Source organism: Mauremys reevesii, linkage group 11 (genome assembly GCF_016161935.1).
Source record: "Mauremys reevesii isolate NIE-2019 linkage group 11, ASM1616193v1, whole genome shotgun sequence".
In the NCBI taxonomy this organism is placed as follows: Eukaryota; Metazoa; Chordata; order Testudines; family Geoemydidae; genus Mauremys; species Mauremys reevesii.
The window spans coordinates 1,069,809-1,097,610 of NC_052633.1; the positions used below are offsets into that span (position 1 = coordinate 1,069,809).

Genomic DNA, 27,802 nt, shown 5'->3' on the forward strand with positions numbered 1-27,802 from the left:
GACTCAGTCTCACGAGAGCAGCAGATCTGGCAGAGTGCGTGGGGAGCCATGTTTGTCTCACCACAAAGTGACATGGTTTCAAGACTAAGGTTTTCATAACTGCCAGGGCTTGGGTTCTGGGAGTCAAGTTGGGCTCGCTTCTTCCCCTTTGTTGTCATCAGTAACCAACGTAATGGAGGGCAAATAAGACCCCAACATGCAACCCCGCTGTCGCCAAGCGATGTTAATTCTTTACACAGACATCACTGATTTTAGCTTAGTGAGCAACTGTGCATCAGCAGCACATGGAAGAAGAGACTCCAGCTCACTGTTTGTGAACTGTGTTGACTCCGCAGCACTAATAGAAGCCAACAGAGGTAATAATGTCTAGTTGCTAAATTAAAACAGACATGACTAATTACGCACAGTGACAGAACTGGGAGTATGAATGTATTAGTTACAGAGATACTTTTCACATCAGGAGTCACAGTGGAAGAGTGAGCTGACCATTCACACTCCCCTGAACTCAGGTGAGCATTAGGAACCCTGAAAACGTCACCAGTATAGACAGAAACATAACACAATATTTGGGAAACAATTCAGGCTAAGCCAGGAGGTCTGTAGTGCCAGAGGAGTCCAGCTGAGACAGGGCTGGGATGTGAGGGGGGAGCTTTCTGACAAGTCCGAGGTTATTTTTTATTTAAATATCAATGATCAAGTCCTGAAAATTGATACAGCTGCTCCAGCTTTCCCTTTTATTTCCCAACGCAGCAACACAAACATTTGCAGCATATATGCTAAGAGATTTATTTGCTTTATCATCTCTCAGCAATTAGGCATAGTCAACACTTAAAACTCTGGGGTTATCTTTTCAAAGATCTAGGCTACACTGCAAAGTTAGGGCAGCTTCGCAACATCACTCAGGACTGTGAAAAATTTCACACCCTGTGAAACGTGGTAAAGCCAACCTAAGCCTCGGTGGAGACACTGCTAGGTCGTTTTTCTGTCGATCTAGCTACTGCCTCTCGGAGAGATGGATTCATAACAGTGAAGGAAGAATCCTTCCCATTGCTGAAGGAAGTGTTTACACTACAGTGGCACAGCTGCAGCACTGCAATTGTGAAACTGTAGCATTTCTAGTGTAGACACTACAAGTCTTCAATGCAAAGAAAATGCATTCAATGTAGAGTATGAAGCATTTTTCTGTAGTGATAAATTGACAATATAATTTAAGTCACTTACAATTTATTATATACATAGAAAGGTTACATTGGTACATAGCTGAAAGCATGATCTCAAAAACAGTGCCCAGGTTTCTTGATTCCATTTTACAGTGTTACATCACTAACTGTAAATGCAGAGCAGATCAACCACAGCATTACTAGTGAGCCATTACTGAGAGCACAATGCATGTGGACTGGTTAATTTCATTTTAGTCTGTTTCAAAAATAATGCAAACCTAGCTCCATGGTCTGCAGGAAGAGTTTACTAGCAAGAACAGCCTTCAAGCACAACCTCCCTTACATTTTTTTAAACCCTCATATTCCAGTTTTTATCAGCAGATCTTTAGCTTAAAAGATCAAACCAAATTTACTAATGGCATTTTAAGGACAAATAAAAAGCTTTACTTTAAAAAGAGAGACTGGGAAAAATGTGGGAACTTGGGAGCGGGAGGGGGTGAATGCTTGGGGAGCAGTGAGAATTTTAAATACAAATGTTTAAATAGGCAACTGACTTCTGATTGGTGGGCAAGAAGGAGAAGCTGCTCGTTGCTAAACCTGTTGATACCCGTGTTTCAGGATATCTGATCAATCCAAGCTTGAAACAATCTGGTTTTCTTACATGAACAAATCCTTCCATCAGAATACTGACATAAAACACGCTGTCCCAGGAGTTCACTGCAGATAATACTTTTATTTTAAAATAAAAATGATGCAACTTTCAAAACAAGAACCTCATGAGAAGCTGAGAAACAGCAGCTGCTAGAGATTTCCTCAGTGCCCCTGTGCTATTTGAAAACAAAATCCCAGGCACTGGGTTCTCAGCAGTACACTATTCCCCACAAGGGGGGAGCAGCTCTTTCAGTACGTATCTGCCATAAATAGGCAACATAACGAAACATAGGCCACAAAGTACAGAATCCCCTTGCATGGAGCATTACTCAGAACAAGAACTGTGCTCCAAATGTTTCTTTACCAGGGAGGAGATATTGATGGGCAGTTGGGCTCAAAAGGCAACAGAACCGTGAATAAAAAACAAGCAGACTAGAACAGAACAACTTCCACAGACTACAAAACTGCTCAGCCTGTGACTTCTAGCTATATTCTGGCAGTGTTCGGATTAGAGTCACACTGTTCCTACCTAAGGATCCTCGCTGACTTTAGGACTAACCTACCTTACGACATTCTTTTAGTGAAACCAAATTGAGCTGTATGATTCCAGCAGAATGGCTCTTCTTGTACACCCACTGGCAGGATTTTCTTGTTCTCATTTCAGCAAAGACCAAAATCCAATCCCAGGCTAAAGTGTTAACTCTGCCAGTCTGGTAGCCTACAGTTTTCTCAGCAGCCTTACTATACTACCAAGAGGCTGGCAGTGCAGAAGCTGAGCAGGCACTGAGCATCTGAACGGCAATCAGTTTACCCCTCTCTGCGGGGGTGTCATAGGGACGCAAGCGAGGAGGCGTTTATACAGAGAACATTAATGTACAGACCAAGGCTGACGCACTGCTTGTCATGATGCAACCAGTTTCCCCACCTGTGGGATAGGACAGCTTAGTGTGAAGGAATCATAGCGCTGGAGGACACCAGGCAAAACCCAGACATGGGCTTGCAAGAAATGCAGGTCTGGGCAGGCGAGGGATTGTGAGCAGACACCCCCTCCACAGGGGGAGGGACTGGTGCACAAGATCCATCCTTGTCCAGTGTACGTTGCCACGATTCCTCCCGGGCCGAGAGACGTAGTTTCTAGCATAGGCACCTGCTTTGGGACATTGATTGTCTGACCCCACATCCTGGACAATCTTCCGCCGTGAGGTCTCTTGCTCCACATGCTGGCCTGGACCCCAGTTAAACATCCACCATGTCCAGCAGGGCAGATAGATGAAGCTCACAGGCAATCTCCTCCTCCTTGTTAGCTCTGATCAGCCGTTGTAAGCGTTTCAGTCTGTCTGACAGAGAGGTGCTGGACTCCTCCACCAGATGCCCATGCTCCACATGACTTCCAGCCTGTCCAGAGGGAAAGATGCACTACTGTCAAAGAATCACTTGTCCAACAGGAACAAGGGAAAGTTAGCCCTCTGCTACCTCCTCAGACAGCTTGGCCTCTGAACCAGCAATCTCCTAGGGTGCTGGCCGAGCACTTCCTTTCCCAGGGGGGTGGGGCCTAGCTAGCACTCTCACAACCCAGCTCCCACCTTTAACTCCATGGAGTGGAGTGTTGGCTGGCTGATTCTCTTGTGCCACACCGCAGCTCACTGTTACTATGCACAATAGCAAAGGGGACAGCGACAATGCGATGGGCTGATCAGAAGGACCCATGTTTAATATCGCATATAAACACAAGGCTAACCTTGTGTTTCTGGGAAATATGCTCACAGCAGCCCACTTGTCCAGGACAGCTGGAGCCCATCTGCTAGGCAAGCAGAAATTCTCTCTTGAGAAATTCACAGACTTGGAATTCTACCATGAGAAATATCTGTTATTCCCATATCAAGTTCTCTTTTTACCTGTGGACATGGAGACGTGGGCGTTTCACTCAGTGGATGGATAACCTGAGGTGTACAAAGCAGGCTCTGAGGGAGGTAGAGGGGAAGAGACAAGGAGCATGGGAGCTGCTCAGAGTCTTCTGCTAACCACTGGTGTAGCTGCTCCTCAAACCTAGACAGAAACAAGGTCATAGGCACAAGTCAAACTGCAGTTCAGCTTTATACACCTTGTGCTTCTCTGCCCAAAGCATTCACATGGCTGATGTAACCACAAAAGGAAATCAGGTCTGACCGACAACCCAAGCGCCCCAGTGACGCTGCACAAATCAGAAGTTCAGGGAGCCCAGCATGGCTCAGGTAAGGGGTAACTGCACCGTTTCTGTTTTTAAATCATGATGGCATCGATGAGACGCTCAGTTGCCATGAGCCTAGGCAGTTTTTTCAAAGGACGTTTAAATCTAACGGATGGCTCCTGAAAATGGCAATATGCAGAGAGAAAATCAGTTCAAACCGTAGCTTGTTGGATTCCAAACTAAATGACCATTTCCCCAAATTAACTCATGAGACTCATTCTGGCCTGAGTGTAAGAAGTGAGTTTGTTCTTAGCAACCCGTAAGGTGTTTGATTTGGGATCCTCTGCATGCCTCTATGTGAAGGTTTGCAGTCTAAGATTCAGAGACCCCATTCAATGCATTCCTGTTTGATGACGTTCAGAGAGAAGCCTCTGACCCCTGAGTTTACTGACAGTGATAGAGATACAGATATAGAAAAACAAGGGAACGTCCCCTTAAAATGATCCAGGAGGCAGGGATGAAAGCAGAGTTAAGCGCGCCAGGAGTGTGGGCTCTGCTTGTAATCAATCATTCCATCCACCATGTTCTGAACACACAGTGTGGTTCAATTCAAGCAAAGTGGACTGCAGAAAAAGCTGTAAGGAAAAAATCCTAAAACAGCTAATCTGAAGACCATCCCCCTTCTTCCCACTCATCCTGAGAAAAGGCACCAATCCAATCAGTACTTCAACTGCCGAGCGGGGTAGACAGCACGCCCCAGACACACTGACTGTCCACGCCAGCATAAGTAGATAAGATGGGAAGGGAGAACACCTGATGCTAGTACAGATGGCTCATACAACAAGCTTTAATACCAATAGATCCTAAACTATATAGGACAACACCTCACTTAGCAAACGATACACAACAACCATCAGCTCAGCTGGGTAGAGTCACTACAGAAGAAGAAAAAAAGCAGTGCTCAGAATCAGGATTAGCAATGCCACTGGAGGAATCCAAATTCTTGGAGTATTACTTAGCCATCAGATCAGAGTTCAAGTTATTGGCTTCCTCAGAGCAATGAAAGATGCCAAATCCTGGGAACTTTTAGAGAAATGGATCCCTTCAGCTAAACGTGGGAAACAGCCCAATGTACTATCTAACCTGTTCCAGGATCCCAGACAGAAAAGGTCAGTGGGAGACAACAGGGAGATACATTAATCTTCTCCTGCTTTCACAGACAAGGAACTGCACATGGCAAGGTGAAGTGACGGGCGATGTACAGAGCACTCTGCCTTTACCCTAGAAATCCCTTCCAACTGGCTGACATGCAGCATGGAGCGCGCCCACCAGTCAAACAACCTTTCCCTGTGTCCGGCACAGCAGCACTTGTGCTTCACCCACTAAGGCGAGGACACGGCATTGTGGAGGGATCCAGCCTCAGATGTCAAACTGTTCCCATAGCTAGAGAGGAGGGCTGGAGGAAGAGCAGAAGGCCTGGCCTGATGACTGGCAGAACTGCATGCAATAGCACGAGGGCTCGTGCTGAGATCTGGATCACACCTTTCGAAGAATCATGGGATACGCTCTGTGATTTCGCTCCTGGTACCCTGCGGGCTCACAGAAATTCCTCCTCTTCTGCTGCACTCACCCTTGTTATAGTACTGATGGTCTTACTGTTGGTGACAGCCATTGGCTGGACCCCAAACCCCACAGTGCCCATGTGATTAATGTTTCTGCCCTACTGTTTTGCTGGCCAGGGCAGAACACATTTTTGGCACCCACCTCCCAAGCGGCTGAAGGAAAAAAGCAGCTGAGCACCCCCAAGACACTGGTGCCCAGGGTCTGCTTACCTGCCCCTAGAACCAGCCCTGCTTCTGATAGCTGAGGAGCGGAGTGGGAGGGGGAAGGAGGACACTGCAACTTTATGCAAAGGAGAGATTGTCAGCAATAATCTGGGTTCCTCCATGAAACCACTAAAGCTCAGCTTCATACAACAGAGATGCCAACACTCTGTTCATGAACCCCAGCACCCTGCAAAGCCAGTAATGAGTCTGCTAGGAAAGGTCTGTGCAGCTGTTCCTGTCACTTACCTCCTGTGCTCTCTCTTCTCCAGCTCCAGATTAGCAGCCAGGCGCTCTGGGAGGCACTCCTGGGCCGAGGCCACGTGTGTTAGATCTGCTGCACTGGGAATCCTCGTTTCCTGATCCCCCAGGCTGACGACATGCTCAGTTCGAGGCAGCAAAATGGGATAATGTTTCGCAAATGACTGAGGAGAGCGTATTCTTGACCTGGAAGAGGAAAGTATTTTAGTGGGAGGGAGGAAAGCCAAAGCCAGTACGCTCCTGGCTGGCTGGAATTCAGAAATAGCAGGAACTAAGGAAATAATCACATTTGCTGGGGATGAAATCCCCCTGTATGGAGGGTTCAGCACGAGGCCTCTGCATCACCCACATGCTTCTTAGGTCCTGAGAATAAAGTGAACATGGGATTTGAGTGGGGCAAGGAGTTTGTGGGCCCCAACTCAGGAGTGGGTTTCATCTAAGGAAAGATGCCTGAGGCAGCGCATGCTACTTGGACTCTGAGGCCATGTCTGTGCTACAAACATACGCTGACCCAAGTTACATTGGCGTACAGCCACCACGGTTAGTACAGCGCTTGGGCAGGTGCGTACCTGGCGCCGTCTGTTGGCGGTGCACGTACTCGTCAGGAGTGCTTGTGTCGATGCAGAGTGCAGGGCACCATGGGTAGGTATCTCAGTGTGCAACTCGCCACTCTTCAGCACACTGTCATTTAGGAAGTTTTGGCAATGTACGGTGGGGCCTAAATGAGCCACGCAGGGGTCTGCTTCCCAGTCTGCAACTCTCTCTCTTCTAGAATATTGTCCATTTCCCATAATTTTTGCACCTTTTTTCAAAATGCCACAAATCCGTGTGGCCTCTCTCACGGTCTGTCATCTCTGACAGAAGCATGGAGCCCACACAGCTCTGCACTATTGTCACGAGCATTGCGAGCACAGGAGTATTTGCAGAGCAGCAAGCCCCACTGAACCAGTGGAGACATGACAGTCCCTGGAGGACAGATGGCTGTGGGTCATCGTGCGAACCAATTCAAGGCTGTTGGTGGCATTCATGGAGCCACTTCACCTGCATCAGGCTCACCCATGCTCGACTGGCTGAACTGCAGTGGAGTCAAACAGGTCCTGGCTCAATGCACAGCTGGATCCTGCGGTTGCTTGTCCCGCACACTCCTCCTCTTCTTTACCAACCACCACCCCCTCCTCTCTGTTCACAGCAGGGGCCTATGACTTGGGCTCCTCGGAGGTATCTAGGATGCTGTGAGGTGACCATGGTTGGGTCTCTGCCAAGTATGACGTGCAGCTCTTTGTAAAAGTGGCGGATCTGCAGCCCCACATCGGATCAACAGTTGACCTCCTTGGCCTTCTGGTAGACCTGCTGCAGCTTCTTGGCTTTCTCACGGCACTCCTGCTGGTCCCTGTCATACCCCTTCTCCTGCATCCCCTGAGCAATCTGCTTGTAGATGTCAATGTTTCTTCACCTGGTTCAGAGCTGTGTCTGCACAGCTCTGTCTCCTGACAGGTGCAGGACAGCCAATATCTCCTGACTACTCCAGGCAGCAGCGAGTCTGGAGCATGGTCAGTTGAACTCAACAATGGAGAGCTGCTCAGTGTACTCATTAAACCAGGCTATCAGGAAAAGGAACTTTAAAAATCTGCAGGGCTTTAAATGTTGGCGGGGAAGGGGAGGTTCTGTCTACATGACCCCTGTGGAGTTCACAATGGTGACCAGAGCAGTCAGTGTGGGGCATTGTGGGACAGCTGCTGGAGGACAGTTAAAGTTGATCTAAGGAACAGTGTCTACACTCACACTGTGGTTGACTAAAGTACATTGACCGTGATTCTACACCTCTCGGGGAGTTGGTGTTACTATGTCAGAGTAATGGGGTGCTTACATTGGTGGGAGACAAATTTAAGCATAGGCACACGCACAACTGCCATGCATAGATCTAACTTTGTAGTGTAGACCACACCCGAGTGCAGCCAGCACTCTGCCGAGAAACGCTAGCCACTGGCTTCATCCTATCCCTTCTGGAGACAGCAAGACAGTGGTGAGTAGGTTGCTAGGGGCTCGCTCCTCTAGAGGGATACCACCCGCCCCAGACACCAGCTCTGTGCCCCTGACACACTTGCTCCTACAGTCAGCTCCTCTGGCTCTTTTCTTATCAAAGGGCCCTTTCCCACTCCATCCTGCACGCAAGGGACAGAGCCTCCTCTGGGATGCAACTGCTGGGAAATACATTTAAAATAAGGGATGTGAATAAAAAGCAGCTTTTGATCCAGGCTGACAAACAGCACAATGGGATCCTGCCTTCCAACATTTCATTAAAGGCATTCACTCTTCTGAATAGGCCAAAGAGCTCTGGTGCTGCAAGACACAACCTGTAATTAATTTTGATGGAGAAGACAGCATGGACAGTTCCTTTACGCCCAGCAGAGCTTGTAACAGACATGTAACAGATACTGACATTGGATACAATAGTGACATACAATTAGCACTCTGTCAAGGCTATTACCCTTGTGGTCTATGATGTCACCAGACCCCCTAATTAACATTATCTTCCTCCATATTTTGTGCAGCCAGAAGTAAATCATTTCATGTTTAGTAACAGCTAAAATGCTTTAATCTATTTCATCATAAGACATGAGAGAAGCTTTGGAAAAACCTAACAAGTCTGCACTGTGATCTCTGGATAGGGCTGTAATGTAGTATGTCTTTCCAAAGAAAGTATCCATTTTTCATTATAGAAATATGAAGCGCGTTGGGAAAACCAAAAACCCACCCTGTGCAATCATGAAGACCCTGTGCAATTTCCAAATTTGTACAGTGCCTACTCAAATAGCTATGTCAGTGCAATTCATGAAGATATAGTCATGCTATTTATCATGACACATTTAAAAAATCATCTTGCCTTGTGTGTCCCTGCTGGACCTCTTTCTGTGTTTGCAGTCTGGCCTGCTCCCATGAAAAAGGAAGAGTGAAGGTTTTTAAATGTTCCTTAAAGAAATAGACATATATCTGGCCATCTTCACTCACTGCTTCTATAGACAAACACACAAACATTAAAGATCAAGTCAGGATCAATACAGGCTTTCAGCTTCAAGAGAAATACAACATTAAAACATAGCTCATGGAAACTGTACCTTAAGTTTTGAAGATTGCGAGGAGTTAGCTCTGTTGAACAGACAGAACTTGCAGGAGTGTGCCTTTTGGGCCTGATTCAATATCCAGGAAATTCCAGATCGGATTGTTGGGGTTACTGTCAAATATTGCTTTAGCTTCACTTTTAACATCCCAGTGCACCCAACCCCACCATGTGCAAGGCATCGATGCTCAATTCAGCAACAGATATTTTTACACTGAAATGTAGACTGGTGTTTCTCATGCAGAAAACACCTTTTACATTGAATCCATCTGCAATTTCTCTGGAAGGAGGTCGGCCCAAGGACATTTGTGCCTCAACTCCTCTCGCCAGTAATGCTTATTCATGGCAGCAGGCTTTACCGGTTTATCTAAAACTAGCAAGTCACCAGAGTTTACCCACCTGCTCTGAACCTTAGGCTGAGATGTGTTGGCCGTGTACTCGCAGACACCCTGAAAAGTAACATCAGCCTCTCAAGCCTGCTCTATTTGCAATCGTCTGCACACCTTTCAGGGAGGATATTCACATCTAGGTCCCACAGCACACCAATAAGCTAATTCTTTCTGCATTTCCCTTACCACACCGAACAACCATCCACATTTTATCCTTCTATCTGTTTGCTGGAGTACGGCAAAACGGTGATACTACTAATTCTAAGGATGTGCTAATATTATTAGATCTCCATCATCAATTCTCAGAGCACATCCTCAGTGCCTGAACCCAGGAGTCAGATTGCAGGGAGGCACGGTAGATGAATGGTCACTGGCAACAAGTCTGAGCAAGAGCTGAACAATGTCACCGGGCAAACAATGCCTGGCAGTTTCAACGTTGGGGCCAAATCCTGCCCTCAGAAAGGTGCATGGAACCGCTGCTAATCTGAATAGAGCTAAGTGTCTGAGGCCAAAATTAGCTTATAGCGTAATCGGATCTGGACTGGACTGGAGAGGTTCTGGACATATTCTTCCCTGCAAACATGAGGAGCAATGCTGGGCAGAGTCTAGCTTGCCAGGGGCTCAGCTGGCCAATGGATGTGCAGCAAATGCAGAAACATCCACAATCATACCGCTGCTGAGAGCAGTGGGAATGATGGGGAGCCCAGCCCTCCCAGGGGCTATACACTGCCCCTGGACACCATGGGGCTGGGCCCACAAGCAATGCGGTGAAAATGTAACAGAACAAGAGAGCAGTATGTAACAAAGCACAGACCAGCCCACCCCAGAACACTGAATACCTGGTATGACAGGCAGCCGGGGGCGTTTCCAGTCTCTCAGTTTATGATCAATGCACAGCGCAAAGATCTCATCCCAGGGGATTTCGTCAACTGCAGGTCCATCACCTCCTGAGCCGGCAAACAGCCTGCTCCGCCATTTGCAATAGGTTCTGCTCAACAGATTCTCCACTTGAGAATGGAGTATTGGCTGGGTCTGGGGAGAGCTGGTGATCTGGGATACATACTGGAAAATCATGGAGCAGACAGGACGCCAGGGAGCTGGACAAAAACAGCATAGAATCATAGAATATCAGGGTTTGAAGGGACCTCAGAAGGTCATCTAGTCCAACCCCCTGCTCAAAGCAGGACCAATTCCCAACTAAATCATCCCAGCCAGGGCTTTGTCAAGCCTGACCTTAAAAACCTCTAAGGAAGGAGATTCCACCACCTCCCTAGGTAACCCATTCCAGTTCTTCACCACCCTACGAGTGAAAAAGTTTTTCCTAATATCCAACCTAAACCTCCCCCACTGCAACTTGAGACCATTACTCCTTGTTCTGTCATCTGGTACCACTGAGAACAGTCTAGATCCATCCTCTTTGGAACCTCCTTTCAGGTAGTTGAAAGCAGCTATCAAATCCCCCCTCATTCTTCTCTTCTGCAGACTAAACAATCCCAGTTCCCTCAGCCTCTCCTCATAAGTCATGTGCTCCAGCCCCCTAATCATTTTTGTTGCCCTCCGCTGGACTCCTTCCAATTTTTCCACTTTTTTCTTGTAGTGTGGGTCCCAAAACTGGACACAGTACTCCAGATGAGGCCTCACCAATGTCAAATAGAGGGGAATGATCACGTCCCTCGATCTGCAATTGGTTAGCATAACCTCCACTGAGTAACTGTTTGCACTGGGTATTACAGTCAGGGAGGAGCAGCAATGGCCAGTCCACCACACTGCGGGAAGGCTTCCTCTAACTCAGCTCTGCTGATACACCTCAGTCTGAACCTGCTGCAATCCCCTCCCCTCCAGGGCTTGGCCTAGTCTGAGCAAAGATCATGATCAGGCTAATGTGCATAATGCAGGAGACACATGCACTCAGGGTACGGAACGAACCATGAGATTTATGGCTAGATTTTGATACAAAAAGGCTGAAGCACATTTTAAATGTAAGGGGAGAGACATTTGTTGGCAAAGGGACAAACTTTGTCTCCTGATACTAAAGCGCCTTGAGATGCAGCTTTCTGCCCAGTGCGAACTACATACCCCCTTGAGGAGGAAGGTCCATGTGCGGGATCTGGAAGGACAGCACGGCCTTCCTCAGCCAGCCTAGGTGATCCAGTGTGTTCCACTGGAGGTGAGGAAGCAGCTTATTGCCGCCAGGTTCCACGAACTCAGTGACAGGCCAGGACTGGTCACAGAGCTGTTCGGAGGAAACCACCCCAGACAGGAACTGCAGGACGCTGTTATACAGCTCAATGATAGCGCTGGGCTCTTGGGAGGGCAGGCCGGCCAAACGCCTCTCCTTCTGGTCATGGTAGAAGCGCCCGCTGAACTCACGGCTGACCCCATCCTCGATGAACTGCTGGAGGGTCTGGCAGTCGAGCTCTGGGGAGCTGGGGCACTGGGAAAGCAGCCATCGCACTGCCTCGGAGAGCTATGGCACAAACATTGACAGAACAAACCAGTCAGCCAGGCCGTTTCAGAAGCTCTGCTCAATATTAACTAGTGACACTAAGGACTCAGTCCTGCAGCCCCATTGGTTTCATAGTCCATGGTACAATGCGAACAAATCCCACAGCAACAACTGGGACATTCACAGCAGCAATTGCTAAATTTTGCAGCACCATTAATTTACTCTACCTCCATGAAACAACCTTAATTCCCACCCCACACAAGGTCAGAGCTGAAAACAGATATTGGCACAGAATCCGTTGGTGACCGTTCCCAACTGATGATTTCCAGAATGGGGTTTTGCATTCCAGGCAGCATGGCTCGACTCTCTGGAACTCGGCCCTGGTGACTGGAATAGTCTGAAATTCTCCACACAGGAAGAAGCTATCTGATAGCAAAGGGCTCTAGAAGACAACAGCATTATGAGATCCAATGGCTGAAAGTTGAACTCAGCCATGGTCACAATGAAACTAAGGTGCAGATGTTATGAAAAGTTAATTTAGCCACTGGGGCAGATCATCAAAGTTTGTGGCAGATTCTCTGTCACTTGGAGTCTTTAAATCCAGATGGAGTGTCTTTCCTAAAGACACCCTCTAGCTCAGGGGTCGGCAACCTTTCAGAAGTGGTATGCCGAGTCTTCATTTATTCACTCTAGTTTAAGGTTTCGCGTCCCAGTAATACGTTTTAACATTTTTAGAAGGTCTCTTTCTATAAGTGTATAATATATAACTAAACTATTGTTGTATGTAAAGTAAATAAGGTTTTTAAATTTTTAAAAAGCTTCATTTAAAATTAAATTAAAATGCAGAGCGCCCTGGACCGGTGGCCAGGACCTGGGCAGTGTGAGTGCCACTGAAAATCAGCTCATGTGTCGCCTTCGGCACCGGTGCCATAGGTTGCCTACACCTGCTCTAGCTCAACACAAGCTCCTGGGCTTCATGCAGGAACCACTGGGTGGCTTCTGGCTTGTGTTACAGAGAAGGTTAGACTAGATGGTCCTAATGGTCCTTCTAGTCTCAGAGTCTATTATTCTATGTAAAACGCAGACTGGAAGAACAGGAAATGTACTGGGTACATTCTGACTCCTTTAGGCTCTGTTATGGAAGCAGCCAGACTAGTTCCCCTTTCCTCTGTGTGGGGAGAAGGACAAAAGCACCTCTCCCATTCAATGTAGAGGGTATTGGGAGGTGAACAGAGTACGCAGAACTATCAGCTGAGCACGACCTGCACAGGATCCTTTCCAGCTCAGGACGCAAATCCTAAGGAACACTGAGAGTTTCCAAGTACATAAAAGGTTGTTACAAGGAGGAGGGAGAAAAATAGTTCTTGTTAACCTCTGAGGCTAGGACAAGGAGCAACGGGCTTAAATTGCTGCAAGGGAGGTTTAGGCTGGACATTAGGAAAAACTTCCTGTCCAGGAAGTTAAGCACTGGAATAAATTGCCTAGGGAGGTTGTGGAATCTCCATCATTGGAGGTTTTAAAGAGCAGGTTAGATAAACACCTGTCAGGGATGGTCTAGATAATAGTTAGGCCTGCCAGGAGGGCAAGGGTCCGGACAGGATGACCTCTCGAAGTCCCTTCCACTCCTACAATTCTATGATACAAAGGTTTGCCCTTAATCCACCATAACATTGTTTGGTTAAATAGCAGACATGCCCCCTTTAGCCAATATAAGCTGGAGACAGCTGTGGATTATATTATCCTGCCACTGAAGACAGACTCCATACATATGGTCTCCAGACCATGCGCAGAGGACAGGCAGGAATATTGGCGGATGGGCAAAATGCAGGGGCAGAGTTAAGGTTGGGGCTGGAGCCTTAGCTGAAAATGTTTGTGCTATTTTCTAATATTTTAAAGAACAATATCTTCTGAAACATAACTCTAGCCAAGTCCCGCTCTGGCCAAAGGTTGGTTCGGTAGGACCTAAGTCTTCTGTGCACAAACTATGATAAAGCTCAGCTTTAGCAATGGGAAAAACAACCCACAGAACAAAACTCAGAGTGGTAGCTTAAAATGCAGAGTTATTTACAATGTGGAGAACATTCCTCACCCAATGTGAACAATTAAGGTAGTAGAGACCTTAGTGATAAGCTTTTGAATATTTAATTTTGGAACTACTGCTCCTACCCTGTTGGTGCCTTGCAAGTCACTGATAGAATCTGGAATCTCAACAATAATGTATTCTGAAATCAGCTGAGCTGAAATCAAATCCTGCAGCATCAAACCTTTAAAGGAAAAGCAATAGCTGAAATAGAAGCATTTTTCATTATTCATACACAGACAGCAGAAAAAAAAATGAAGTTCTCCTATTCAGCCTATTCGCACTGAGAGCAGAGATTTACTGCTTCTCTGACAGCCCCACTCTTTTCCCACACTGTAGCAACAAAACATTACATGCAAAGTAAAACTGAAACCCTTGAAAAAAAATAAATCCTAATATTTGGTTTGGCTTTTCAGTTTACAGTCTCTTTCCTCAGGCTCTCTGGATTTGTGTTAGAGATCAGAGGATCCTTCCGTCTCACATCTACAGCTCTTAGCCAAATGCTGCATTTGGAGGAACACATTTATTGCTCATTCTCTGCCTTGGGCACAATCCTAAATATTAATAGTTATTTCAAGGCACAGAGGATCACATACCCTCTTCTACTTCCTTCTCTGTGGCCTCTTCTCCCCGCGTAGGGACTAGAACCACCAGAGGTACTATTGGATGGAAAGGCTTTGCCTGAAGGAGCTGTTTCAGCTGCAACAAAGCTGAAAGCCAGTAAACATCCTCCTCAGCCACATCTTCACTCCTCACTCTAGGGGGCAGCAGGAGAACAAGACCACTCGTTCCAAGCAGATCCTTCTGTGCCTCAGCCCCCTCAAGCTGCGCGTCACTGAGGGTGCCATGGGCCACCTGCACAAGCACAAAGGAGACAGTTCAGTTACAGCAAACAAGAGGGGCTCGGAGATCAAGCCAGCAATGGCATTTCTGATGGGAGGCTCCTTCCTGGGAACTTTGTGGGAGGGGGGAAAAGAGCTTGTAGGGGAGGGAGAGAAAAACGAGCAAGACATGGAATACGGGCACATCATACACCTATGACGTTTTTATGTGATATGTGCGTGTAGAGAAGGGATTTTAGTTAGGTGGCCAAGTCAAGCACGCAAAAGCTAGGAAACACCAGGATTAAAGCTGCCCGGGGAACCTGAATTTGGCACCCTCATTATCCAATCACATGGCAGTTTTCAATTCTCGAAAAGGACTGAAAAAAAGAAAAAAAATTACAACAAAAGAAAAAAGAGGAAAAGGAAAGGAAAAAAATAGGGAAAACAAAATTAAAAAATCAATTTCAATTTCAAACCATTTTTCACAAAAAAATACAATTTAGAAAATGATTTTTTATCGATAAATGTCTATAAAGTCCAATTTTGCTGTACACACGCACACAAACCAATGGGAAAATATTTCCATCCATCCATCCAAGGCTAAAATTTTGAAATATTATGCTGACAATTTGCATTTTAGCAATTATAAAGTTTTAAGTCTCAATGTCTACAGTCATTAAATAATTATTGTCTGTCCACCCCCATTGCCTGAGCCCCCATATTTTGCCACAACTGTGAAGATTTAAAAAGATGAAATTTTTTTGAAGGCTTTAAAATAAACATTGATATTATCCATCAAAATTACAAAAGAAAAAATAAAAACTGAATTCTGCTAAACTGGACTATACGGCTTTGAATAGGGTTAAAAAAAATGAACTACTGAGACTCCCTGACTGATCCGACTTTGTAAATGGTGATGAGCTTGCAGATGACACCACACGCTAATAGCCTTGGCAAAGCATTCCTTAGCATCAGAGAGGTGATGGGACCAGGGAGCAGCACACAGCTAACAGACTGCTCTAACGTACCTTTACACACAAGTTGATACAAACAGCCCGATCTCCTTGCATTCCAAGAGAGTTAAACAATGCAAGTGTCTGGACTCTCTCCTCTGTGTTGGAGATCATATCCTTTGATCTTTTATCTCCCATAAATTTCACTTTCAACCAATCCGCTAGTACCCTGTGAACAAAAAAGAAACCATCTTTTTCATTTGATATGATAGGTGGCACTGGCAGCAAAATCTATAGTTAAGCGACCACTCTCCATTGTAAATCCCAATTTTAAGTTGCTTAGAACTTTGCCAAAGTTTAACTATTTGGGCTAAAACTTTCCATGCCAGATGTCTGCCTCACGTTCGTTTGGTCATTCATTCATTCAAGAAAAATGGCTTAACTGCTTCTGTGAATGAAGTTAGGGGAAAATAGTATCAGAGGGGTAGCCGTGTTAGTCTGCATCTGTAAAAGCAGCAAAGAGTCCTGTGGCACCTTATAGACTAACAGACATATTGGAGCATGAGCTTTCGTGGGTGAATACCCACTTCGTCGGATGCATCTGGAAAGATAGTCTTTGTTCAAGATGGTTTCTCTCACAGAGTCCCCTTTCCAGCTTTTACTGGCCAACATCCCATAGGAAGATCAGAGAAAACAGATCGCTTGGTTTTTTTGTCTCCTAAGGTGAAGGATAAAGATGGAGTCTCTCTGTTGCTTACATTCCCAAAGGGACTGGCTTTGTTTTACAAGTCAGGAAGGCCTCCCTGTCTCTCTCTTGGGTGCAGGAACTATGCTAACTCTCTGCCTCAGGATCAGGATAACCCCCTGCTGGCTTCATTTACCGATACTGTAATATATTAATGGAGGTAAACCTACATTCCTCTGTCTAGGACAGATCTCTTAATCACCTTTACCTAGACTAGACAATCTGGTCTTGAACATGTTCTAGTAACATCACACAGAAGGAGGTCAGAACTTCACATATAACACTGACACATGCATTTTACAATTATACTAATCACCAGCCTTCAGACGATACCTTAGCACAATACCTTCTGGATAAGTATCATGACAGCAGAGTGTTGGGGGCAGTGAGTTGGCTGGCCTGCTGAGAGTCAGTGCACCGGATGCCTCGGTAGTAAGGGCTCTTAGAGTCATACATCTCCTGCTAGTGGTTGATTCATATAGGGGATAACAGACTATTACTGCTACCATTTATTGGCCCAGGCTGTGAATCCAACTGTCCTGTTTGCAAACTCGTTGATGACCATTGCAGGGGTCAATATGGGGTTGCTATTGTCCCACATGATGGAATTTCGGTTTTTACAGTTAGCTTTTGTAAAAAGTTAGGAAATTACATATGCGTTTCATATAGGGGCAATTTTATTTTTTTAAAACAGGGATGGCAATCAACCAATAAAAAGCAACAAAGAGTCCCGTGGCACCTTATAGACTAACAGACGTATTGGAGCATGAGCTTTCGTGGGTGAATGCCCAGTTCGTCAGACGCAGGTGCCACAGGACTCTTTGTTGCTTTTTACAGATCCAGACTAACACGGCTACCCCTCTGACAATCAACCAACAGAACAGCTTACCCAGGGGCCTGGTGGATTCTCCATCATTTTAAAGCTTTGAAAACAAGACTGGCTATCTTTCTAAAAGATACGCTCCAGGTTCAACCACAGGTTACTGGGCATGATGCAGGAACTGTTGGGTGAAATTGTATGGCATGTGTTGCATGGGCGGTTAGATAAGATTATCACAGGGGTAGGCAACCTATGGCACGGGTGCCGAAGGCGGCACACAAGCTGATTTTCAGTGCACTCTGACTGCCCAGGTCCTGGCCACCAGTCCGGGGGGCTGTGCATTTTAATTTAATTTTAAATTAAGCTTCTTAAACATTTTAAAAACCTTATTTACTTTACATACAACAATAGTTTAGTATATATTATAGACTTATAGAAAGAGACCTTCTAAAATGTTAAAATGTATTACTGGCATGCGAAACCTTAAATTAGAGTGAATAAATGAAGACTCGGCACACCACTTCTGAAAGGTTGCCAACACCTGGATTATCACAATGGCTCCTTCTGGCCTTCAAATCAGTGAATCAACAGAAAATATCACAGAAAACTACAATGAAAGAACATTAATGTTGTAAAGTCAAACACTCCAAGTTAGTAAATGTCAAAATAAAGGTTTCACATACCACCTTAATTCATTCCTGTTGTGCATATGCACTATGATTCCATGTTTGTTCCACAGACCCCTGCCTCATTCAGTGCACAGGGTGGACAGTGAATGGGGTAGAGAGTTGTGAGGAGATTCTGTTGGGTTGAAGGCACTGGACTGGACCCAAGAGAGATGGGTTCTACTCCCACTCTCTGCCAGACTTCCTATGTGAAGCTGGACAAGACTGCATCAAAACCCATACACACCTGGAACAGGATTAAAGTTCTCAATTCTCGCATTTCCTGGATTTCAAGTGCTTGACTTTGCAATGTTAATATGCTTTTAATGTATGGGGTATGTAACAGCAGTCTTAGGGCATGGGGGTATTTATCTATGACAGGATGTGAGGTGTGAGAAAGGGAATGTGGCTCCATCTCCAGCAAAGGGTAAGGAATTTCACCCCTCTGCAGCAGAGCTAGAACACATTGAAGATTTAGTTAAATAAATAGGGGACATTCTACTGACCAATATTTCACCCCTTTGTCCTGTCATTCATTGCCTTTCTTTCTACCCAGGACATAGGGAGCTACATTTCAGTGACAGTACAAACCCATCCCCTCCTCCATTCTGTCTCCACGACATGCAAGGAAACGCCGGCTGGCTCCTCTGCTTACTGGCTGGGATCCTCTGCTGGACATCCTTCGTAACTCGGCAACACCAAGAGCACCTTCCAAAAGATCTGTTCTCGCTGAACTGGAATATGTTCAAGGATCAGTGAAGGCAGATCCAGGGGTGTCCATGCTGCATCACTTAAAAAGAGTGAAAAGTATATGAAAAATAACTAAATATCTTGATTTTTTTTAATGACTCTTCCTTTTTGCCCTAAACTAGATTTTTTTTTAAAAAGTGATTTTTGCCCTGTTCTGTTCATTCCCTTGGAAGCACCTGGCATTGGCCACTGTTGGGAAACAGGGTATTGGGCTAGATGGACTATAGGCTGTTCTTGAAAGGTCAGTGTGGCTGTTTGGGCAGCTGCGTGCCAAGGTAAGCAACATTTTGAAGCTGTGAACATTAACTCAACGAATGCAGTTACAGTCTGATGAAATTAAGAGCTAATGTAAATGTTTTCTTAAAACGTTTTGCTTTCCATAAAGGAGTTATAAGGACATTCAAAGCAAGGAAGTCTAAGACCTACAGGACTAGATATTCAGATGATGTACATCACCACAGCTCAGTTGACTTCAAGGGCTACACTGATTTACACCAGCTGAGAATCTGGCCCACAAGATTTGTCTTGCTTTGCGGGATCACATGCACATCCCCACTCTCTCCCCCACTGTGCCTGACGACTTTGATGTTGTAACAAGCCAGGTATTGAAGTTTATAAGAAGCCCACAGAGGCAAGTGCCTGTGGGTTTAGAGAATACAATGAATGAGTAGGTTCTTTTGGCATCCTTTCAAACAACGTTGAGAAAACTGGCTATTAGTTTATGGCATTTTCCCAGGAACCAGTAAAGAAGCCTTTAAACTCACTGATCCAATTTTCCAGCATCCTATCAAAGTTCTATATTTATTATTTTTCACCATATGTCAAATAGTCTGAAATTTCATGAGCAATATGGTTGCAAAAGAGAATTTTTTGGGTAAGTTTTGGGGCTAACCGGACAAACATCTTGGGGTTGTTTAAAACGTCATTTACTAATCTGGAAAAGTTCCCTAGCTTTTTTGCCATGTCTCAGGAAGCAGTCTGCTTCCAAACTCCAACCTGATTTATTCCGTTCCCCTCAACAAGGGTGAAAGCCTTTGACCATTTTTGTCCACTTTGTTGAGTTAGTTTGGGAGTTACTGAATTCTCTTTTGTCAACCAGAGGGGAACATCACAGAGTTCATGAATTCCACCATGTATGTGCTAAGTTACAGATGTCTGCAGCTGCACGTTAATGACTTCTTAAAATATCCACAAGGACTGGCAGGGATCCTGGTTTTAGACTTGTAAGTGCTCTCGCTCCTTGGTTTATCTCTGCTCTGAGCAGTGGTATCTCCAGCTACAGCAGGTTTCCAGACATCAAAGTCATAAAGAAATGGCCTCCTAAAACTAAGGAAATTCTGCCCACCTCCTCCACAACCATCATTACCTGTCTGACCTTCAGCTATGGGCTTCAGATCACTATTCTCTCCCAGAGAAGTCTACAGTACTTACCAGCATTTAAACTACAATCCCAGCCCACTGAAAACAAAGATCTGATGGTCCTCTGCACTTATGTTACAGGCCAGAGACCACATCTCACTTACTGCTCTCTGCATATGAGCCGCACTAGACTCTGCCCCACCTGCCACTCCACACACACTCCCAGTATTAGTCAGACACTGCACTCTACAGGTACAGGCACAAGATCAGGGTTCTTCTCTTTTGGAGGAGCCACCCTTCACCCACCCTCCGTTACATATATTCATAGGGGCTAGTCTGAAAAGTCTGCTAGAGACCGATTCACCACTCTGCACAAACATTTTCAGGGCACACAGCATCTTTGTGCTAATGTAGCTTTAATGAAACTCCAACTTACTATAGCAACTGCTGGTAAAAGTACTGAACTTTCATTTGGTGCTTCGTCCTGTTTCTCAGCCATCTTAACCTGGAACAAAGAGGAAGTCTGGTAAGGAGGTATCAAACATGCTGATTCTTCTCTATAACACATGTAGGTCTGCAAGAGCTCTGAGTGCTCATCTGTGCACCAAGCAAGCCAGAACACTTAGGAGACTTACTACAATGGAAGAAAATCAGAGAAAAATTCTCTCTGGGTTTTCAGTATGTTTTTCATGTGTGTCTGACTGCAATGTGTACAGCCAGTGTCTTTTTTGTGAGGGTCCTTCACAGGACAAGTGATATAAGCAGATGTGCTTGTAAAACAAAATGTATATTGTCAGGAACCTGTGATCATGTGAAATTATTTTAAATTTACCTTTTGAAACTGACTAGATTTCAGGTTAGCTGCTTACCTGGTGCAGGAGATTCCCAGATTTCCGGCATGTCCTAGGTTTACAATGCTCTTAGTTAGGTTCTCCTCTGCAATAGGACACTCTGCACTGGGGGACAATGCCTTCAGTTTGTTTTTCGGATCCACACAACAGGGAGCTGCTGGGAATGCCCTCATTTGACGCTTCAGCTTCTTCCGCGCTGCTACCACTTCCCTCCATCTTTAAAAGAGAAAATATGGATGCGCTGTACTAATTAATGGTGCTTGCCAAATCTCACATTATTTTCACAGATTTTCTGTTCAGAGTTATTTTTCACTATTGACTTGCTGGAGCTGCTTTGGCACCTTAGGTTTATTAGCAGTTCAAAGTAGAAAAGGAGAGCTCACTTACCTTACAGTAATCTGAGTTCTTCAAGTTTGTCCCTATGGGCACTCCACTGTAGGATGTGCATATGCCTGTGCGCCTTTGGCTGGAGACGGCAAGGTAGCATTTGCAGGCGCACGCAGAACAGCACCTTATGCGACGACTGAAGGCATTTAGAGAGGTGTGAGCTCACCACCACTCAGTTCCTTCTCCACTGTAGAAGACTCTCAAGCAGGAATTCAATGAGATGGGTGCTGAGGAGGTAAGTCCAGGATAGTTTGAAGGACTGCACCACCAAAGGTGGGAGCAGGTAAGATGGCATAGTGTTTGGCTAAGATATGGCTAGAAGACCAAGAAGCAGACCTACAGATCTTTCAGTCAAGCTAAGGACATGGACTGAACTCTAGTAGAATGTGCCGTCACTTCCTGAAGGGGGCATGTAACCCTGCCTTCCATAACAAGCCCTGATCCAAGCCAAAACCCACTTAGACAGTCCGTGTGTGGAAACTGGTTGGCCTTTCATCCAATCCAAAAATCAACACAAATAGTCTAGGAGAGGTGCAGCATGGTTTAACCCTATTCAGATAGAAGGCAAGGGCCCTCATTACATCCGAAGAATGAAGGCCTGATTCTTCTCTGGAGACCCCACCCTGCCTCTTCCTCTCCCCTGACCCCAGCACCTCCAGACGCTGAAATAACTGATCAGTGGTAGGCACTGGGAGGGAGTGGGAGGTGCTGATCAGCGGGGCCCACAGGCAGTCACGAGGCGCTGAGGGGAGGAGGAGGTTGGTGGGGGGGATCCTTCTCCCCCTCCCTCACCCGCTTCCTCACAAAGCGCAGGTCCCCCCAAAGCGTGGGGTCCGGGGCAGTCACCTCGATTTGCAGTACCCTAGAGATGGCTCTGCCTGTCTCAGCCAAGCAGCTGCTATGACGACAGCTCTTGTACCTTCTCAATGCAGCTTGAGAAGGGTCTTGAGAATTAATGGTGAACAGGTATAAAAAAGGGCCATGGTATTCCAAGAACATCTCCTAGAAATCCATTACCGTGACTTCCCTTGGAGCTGAACAGGTGACAATTTGCATTGTTTAGGGTGGCAAAGAGTATACCCTGGTACAGTATATACCAGGTCTGGCAGACGCTGCAAAAGTCAGAGTCCTTGAGCTCCCATTTGTGATCCTGCTACAAGTATCTGCTCAGGGAGTCCGCAATTGTATTCTGGAGGCCACAGATAGAAATATCAGCAGTCTATCTGATGGACAATACCCCATTTCCACAACCTTAGTGATCCTGAGCAAAAGGATTTGGATCTTGCTCCACCTTGTCGCTTTACATAGTACATTGTTGCCTTGTTGTCTAGTATTACTCTGAGTGACTTTGTTTGACACGAAGGAAGTGTTGGCAAGCGTATCATATTGCTCTTAGCTCCAAGATACTGATAAGGTGCACCGATTCCTGTGCCAACCATTTGCCTTGTGCTGTGTCTCCCTGTAGATGAGCTCCCATCCCAACAGAGATGCATCCGTTGTGAGGGTTTTCAGAGGTGCTGGATGCAAGACCTTCTGTGGATCTTTCCACCATGTCAGAGAGTTCAACACCTTCCGAGGCACTGTGATGTGCTTGGAGAGACTGCTTGTTTGGGGTGTATGCTGTTCTTATCCATATCTGGAGGCATCTGAGGTACATCCTCATGTTGGGAGTCACATATGTGGAGGCTGACATGTGGCCCAAGACTTGTAGACAGGTCCCCCCTATTGTTGGCAGGCTGCAATGTAATGTTGAGATTAGGTTGGATAGGGTGAAGAATCTCTCTTTGAGTAGCTAAGCTCTTGCTGTTGTGGAGTCTAAGGTAGTGCCTATAAAGTCTATTCTCTGAACAGGAGAGAGTATGGATTTTCTGTGGTTAATGCAGAGGCCCAGAGATTGGAATAAGGTTAATGCCCTGGATGTTGCCTCCGGCACCTCTTGAGGTGTCTGGACCCTGAGAAGCCAGTCGTCCAGATATGGGAACACTGCTATTCCCCACTGACATAGACAAGTCAGATTGTAAGACTACCACTCAGAGAATCTGTGTGAACACCCTCAAAGATGTGGAGAGTCCGAAGGGTGAACTCAATACTGATAGCGATCTTCCCCTACCATGAATCTTAGAAAATGCTTGTGTGAGGGTGGATTCCTACATGGAAGCAGGCGTCCTGAAGGTTGAGGGCAGCAAACCAGTCTCCTGAATCTCAGGATAGAATTGCGGTGGCTAGTGTCACCATTCTGAAGTGTTGTGCTAGAACATAGTTATTCAGGTTCCTGAGGTTAAAGATTGGTTTCCACCCTCCGCCTTTCTTGAGAAGAGGAAGTTACTTACCTGTAACTGGAGGTTCTTTGAGATGTGTGGTCCCTATCTGAATTTCACTGAGGACAGAGCTGGAGAATTTGAAAGTTGTCTCTTGGTCCATGCACGTGCCCTTGCTATGCCTCATGGTTTTGTCTGAGGTGATAAAAAGGGCAGGGTGGACTGGCCATGCCCTCAGCTCCCTCACCACCACACATTAAACAGATCCGCAGCAGAGGGGAAGGAGGATGGAAAGTGGAATACAGATAGGGACCACACATCTCGAAGAACCTCCAGTTACAAGTAAATAACCTCTTCTTCTTCTAGTGACAGTGCCTAATTCGGAGAAGTGTGCGAGGAAGAGAACTGAAGGGTTGAATGAAGGACAGCCACGTCCAATGAGGTGTGTCACAGAGTCTTGCACCAAGGCATAATGTACAGTGAAGGCATAATGCACCGAACTCCACGTGGCTGCCCTACATATATCTGGAAGCAGTACATCGTGCAGGATGGCCATAGTCGATGTGAATGCGCTTGTGGAATGGGCTCTCACTGCAAGGGATGGAGACAGTCCCGATAACCAAAAAAAGCATAATGCACCCTGATAGCCTCTGTATGATCATCTGCCCTTTAATCCTTTCAGCTATAGTGATAAACGGTCTAGGGGGACTTCCTGAATTGTCTTGTCCTTTACAGGTAGAAGGCCAAGGCCCTGCAGACCCCGAGAGGGAGTGAAGGTGCTGCTCCTCCGCCGACACATGAGGCTTCGGAAAGAAAGCAGGTAAGTGTATGGGTTGGTTGAGATGAAAGCAGGATACAACCTTTAGCACAAACTTGGTGTGGAAGCACAGGGAAAGTTTGTCCTTATCCAACATGGTTAAGGGTGTGTGTGTGTCCGCCATCATGTTCCCCAGTTCGCCCAGCCTTCTTGCAGAAGTAACAGCTATCATGGAAAGGGGAGACAGGAAGCACGAGGCCAGAGGTTCGAAGGGTGATTTCATTAATGTCAAGAGGAGAAGGCTGAGGTCCCATTGAGGAGCAACAGGTTGAACTGGTGGAAAGCTTCTGAGGAGACCCTTCCAAAACCTGGTAGTCAACAGATGTATAAATATAGAGTGCATTTCCAAGTGGGGGTGGAAGGCAGTGACAGCTGCTCTGTGGACCTTGACAGAATTGAGAGCGAAACCTGACATTTCAAGGACAGAAGGTAGTCCAAAAGAAGGAGACTGTCCACATCCTTGGGGGCAAGACTACTCTGTGGAGCCCAAGAAGTGAAGTCTTGGCCCAATAGCAAGGCCTTATGGATTCTTTCCTGATGCTTGAGAGGATGTCTTATACTGCCAGCGAACAATCCCATTCTAGCAAAGATCCCATCCAAAACCCAACCTTCGAGGTGAAGTATCTGCAGATTGGGATGCCTGATCCTGCCTGTGTGTTGCATGAGCAATTCCAGGAAAGATGGCAGGGGAAGCAGGGGACGCGTTGACATGTGGGGAAGGTGGAGAAACCAAAACTGGCATGGCCAGAATGGGGCAATTGGAATAACCGGTGCTCTCTCCCACCTGATTTTGTGGAGGACTCATGGCTGCAGCAGTAACGGGGGAAAGGCAAAATTGATCTGGTCCGACCAGTGGTGAATGAGCGCATTACTTTGGGAATGGGCATAGAGACCACTTCTGAAGCAGTAAGTGATGCACTTGCTGTTGGAGCAGGATGCAAAAAGGTCCCTGGTCGGAGTCCCTCATCAGGTGAAAATGTCTCTAAAGTGTCATGGAGCTCCCATTTGTGGTTGGCCATGAATTTCCTGCTGAAAGAGTCTCCAATTATGTTCTGAGTCACCTCGTGCCCCCTTGTTTGTTGATGTAATAAACAGTGGTGCTGTTATTGGACATGATGGAAGAAATGCACAACATGCTCTTTGGACTGCCTGAAGAGCCATAATGTTGATGTGCATTCTGGATTCCCCAGTAAAAACTACAGTAAAAACAAAAACTATTTACAATTCTAAAAATGGCATTTTTTTTAGGTGCAGAGAGAGACAAGACAACAGTAGCAGGTCCAACTTGGACCATGCGGTGGTGAGAAGGAATTGAGAGCACAGTTGGTCTGCCCTGCCCTTTATCGTCTCGGACAAAACCGTGAGGTGGAGCAAGGGCACATTTCCTCAGTGGAATACAGTAGGGACCATCACTCGCAGAACCACCAGTAAGTAATTCAAATAGAACCCTCTTCCAAAGAACTTTGGTGGGACTAGTTCTATAGCTCCCAAAAGAAGAGACTGGGCCTCTTCTTTTAAGAGTTCCTTGTGAGAGGGGTCCCTGAAAAGAGGGGGGTGAGAAGGAGGAACAGCATGGAAGTGGATAGAATGGCCCTCTTTGACAACTTCCTGTATCCACTTGTCTGAGGTAAGGTACTCTCAGGCAGGAAGACAGTTGTTTTCCAAAGGTGGGGGGGGTACTCACATGATCAGTGATCTATTGGAGTAGAATACTTGATGCCTCAACCAAGGTGTCAAAAGTCTCAGACTGTTTGGGTAGAAGTAGGGGTAGGAGGTGTGCGGATAGTAGTAGAACGGTCTCAATCTTTGAGCAGTTTGGGATCTATAAAACTCTCTTCTCATTGCAGACACAGAAATGCCGTGTGATCACGTCATCACTCTGGGGTCCCTGAAAGTATGGAGAGAGGAGTCTGTATACTGACCAAAGAGCCCTTGAAACAGAAGGTCTTCCACTGTGTTTTCAACTTCTCTTGAAAGTCCTGAGGATTGGAGCCAGGATACTCCTCCCATGAGCACCACTGTGGCCATGGACCTGACAGCTGTATCAGAAGCATCTAATGCAGCCTGCAGAGAAGTTTTGATGACCAACTGTCCTTCAGTGATAATGGACTGAAATGAATCTTTCTGGTCTTGTGCCAAATGCTCATTAAAATGTGTATACTTGGAGTATGTATTGAAGTCATATTTCACCATTAAGGCCTGGTAGTTGGCAATGTGAAATTGGAGAGTGGCTGATGAATAGCTCTTCCTTCCCAGGAAGTCCAGCCTTTTTGATTCCTTACCTGATGGAAAGGGCCTACACTGAATTTGACAGTCCCTCTCAATGGTAGCTTCCACCACAAGGGAGTTGGGGTTCGGGTAGGAGAAGTAGCACACTGTTCCTTGGGTGGGATGCAGTATTTCTCATCTGTCTGCTTACAGGTTGGTGGAATTATGGTAGGTATTTACTACAGGTTATATATGCATGAGATAACAGTGCCTCATTGATAGGTAAGGCAACCTTTCCCTGAGGACTGATGTTCACGATGTCCACCAGGGAATGTTTGGACTCTTGCACCTGCTCTAGTAGAATACTGAAGGGAGGTCTCTAGCCTTTTCATGAGTTCCTGGAATGTCTTAAAATCACCTGCATAGGAGGGAGGTGGTGGCATCAGCCCCTCATCTAGATATGAAGATGAATTTCCAGAGGGATCTCTCTGTCTGAGGCTCCTGTTCCTCTTATACATCTTTTGATAATGGAGAGCAGCATGGTACCAATGTGCACTGTACTAGAGGATGTTCTGTAGAAGCCGACAGTTGGTATGGTACTGATGGGTACCAGTGCTTTTTCCTAGACATTATATTAAGTTGCTCACTGTAGTGGCCCCTTAGGTACCAGTAGAGTCCCACTGGGGAAGAGGGATAAGGGAAGGGATGTCAATGACAGTCATAACCTCTGGGCCTATGATGTTCTGGTAGGTTCCCCAGGCCCATCTTCATGCAAGGGGCTCATGGAGGTAGGGTAGTATGGTACCCGAATGGATCCCTGTCCTGAGATCTCTGAGGCCAAGGAGTTGTTCCTTGAACTAAGCAGGAAGGAGGGGCTCCAATATTCTAATCAGTACCAACGGTTGGAGGTGTAAGCCAATCCTGACATGCTGTTTTTGTGAAAGTACCATGGAGGTGGAGTTGGTGGATCCCTCTATAAGTGGCGATTCAGGTTCATGAGAGATAAGAAGATCTTCTGAAGAAAGGAACCTGGAAAAAAGTGGAGGGCTCTGAAATCCTTCATCCAAAAC

The 27,802-nt window shown here is 46.1% G+C and overlaps 1 protein-coding gene across 1 annotated transcript in view; it reads right to left on the bottom strand.

The window, feature by feature from the left end:
* Positions 1 to 1,207: 1,207 nt before the first annotated feature.
* LOC120375052 (minichromosome maintenance complex component 3 associated protein) overlaps positions 1,208 to 27,802 on the bottom strand; it is a 74,965-nt gene continuing 48,370 nt past the window's right edge. The window contains exons 18-29 of the mRNA XM_039495638.1: positions 21,081 to 21,278; positions 20,648 to 20,716; positions 18,758 to 18,892; positions 15,948 to 16,101; positions 14,692 to 14,950; positions 14,182 to 14,279; positions 11,646 to 12,036; positions 10,409 to 10,666; positions 8,947 to 9,076; positions 6,051 to 6,248; positions 3,707 to 3,857; positions 1,208 to 3,206 (exon numbers count right to left, since the gene is read on the bottom strand). Of these exons, the coding sequence (XP_039351572.1) occupies positions 3,048 to 3,206; positions 3,707 to 3,857; positions 6,051 to 6,248; positions 8,947 to 9,076; positions 10,409 to 10,666; positions 11,646 to 12,036; positions 14,182 to 14,279; positions 14,692 to 14,950; positions 15,948 to 16,101; positions 18,758 to 18,892; positions 20,648 to 20,716; positions 21,081 to 21,278 (2,200 nt within the window). The 3' untranslated portion in view covers positions 1,208 to 3,047. The remainder of the gene's footprint in view (positions 3,207 to 3,706; positions 3,858 to 6,050; positions 6,249 to 8,946; positions 9,077 to 10,408; positions 10,667 to 11,645; positions 12,037 to 14,181; positions 14,280 to 14,691; positions 14,951 to 15,947; positions 16,102 to 18,757; positions 18,893 to 20,647; positions 20,717 to 21,080; positions 21,279 to 27,802) is intronic.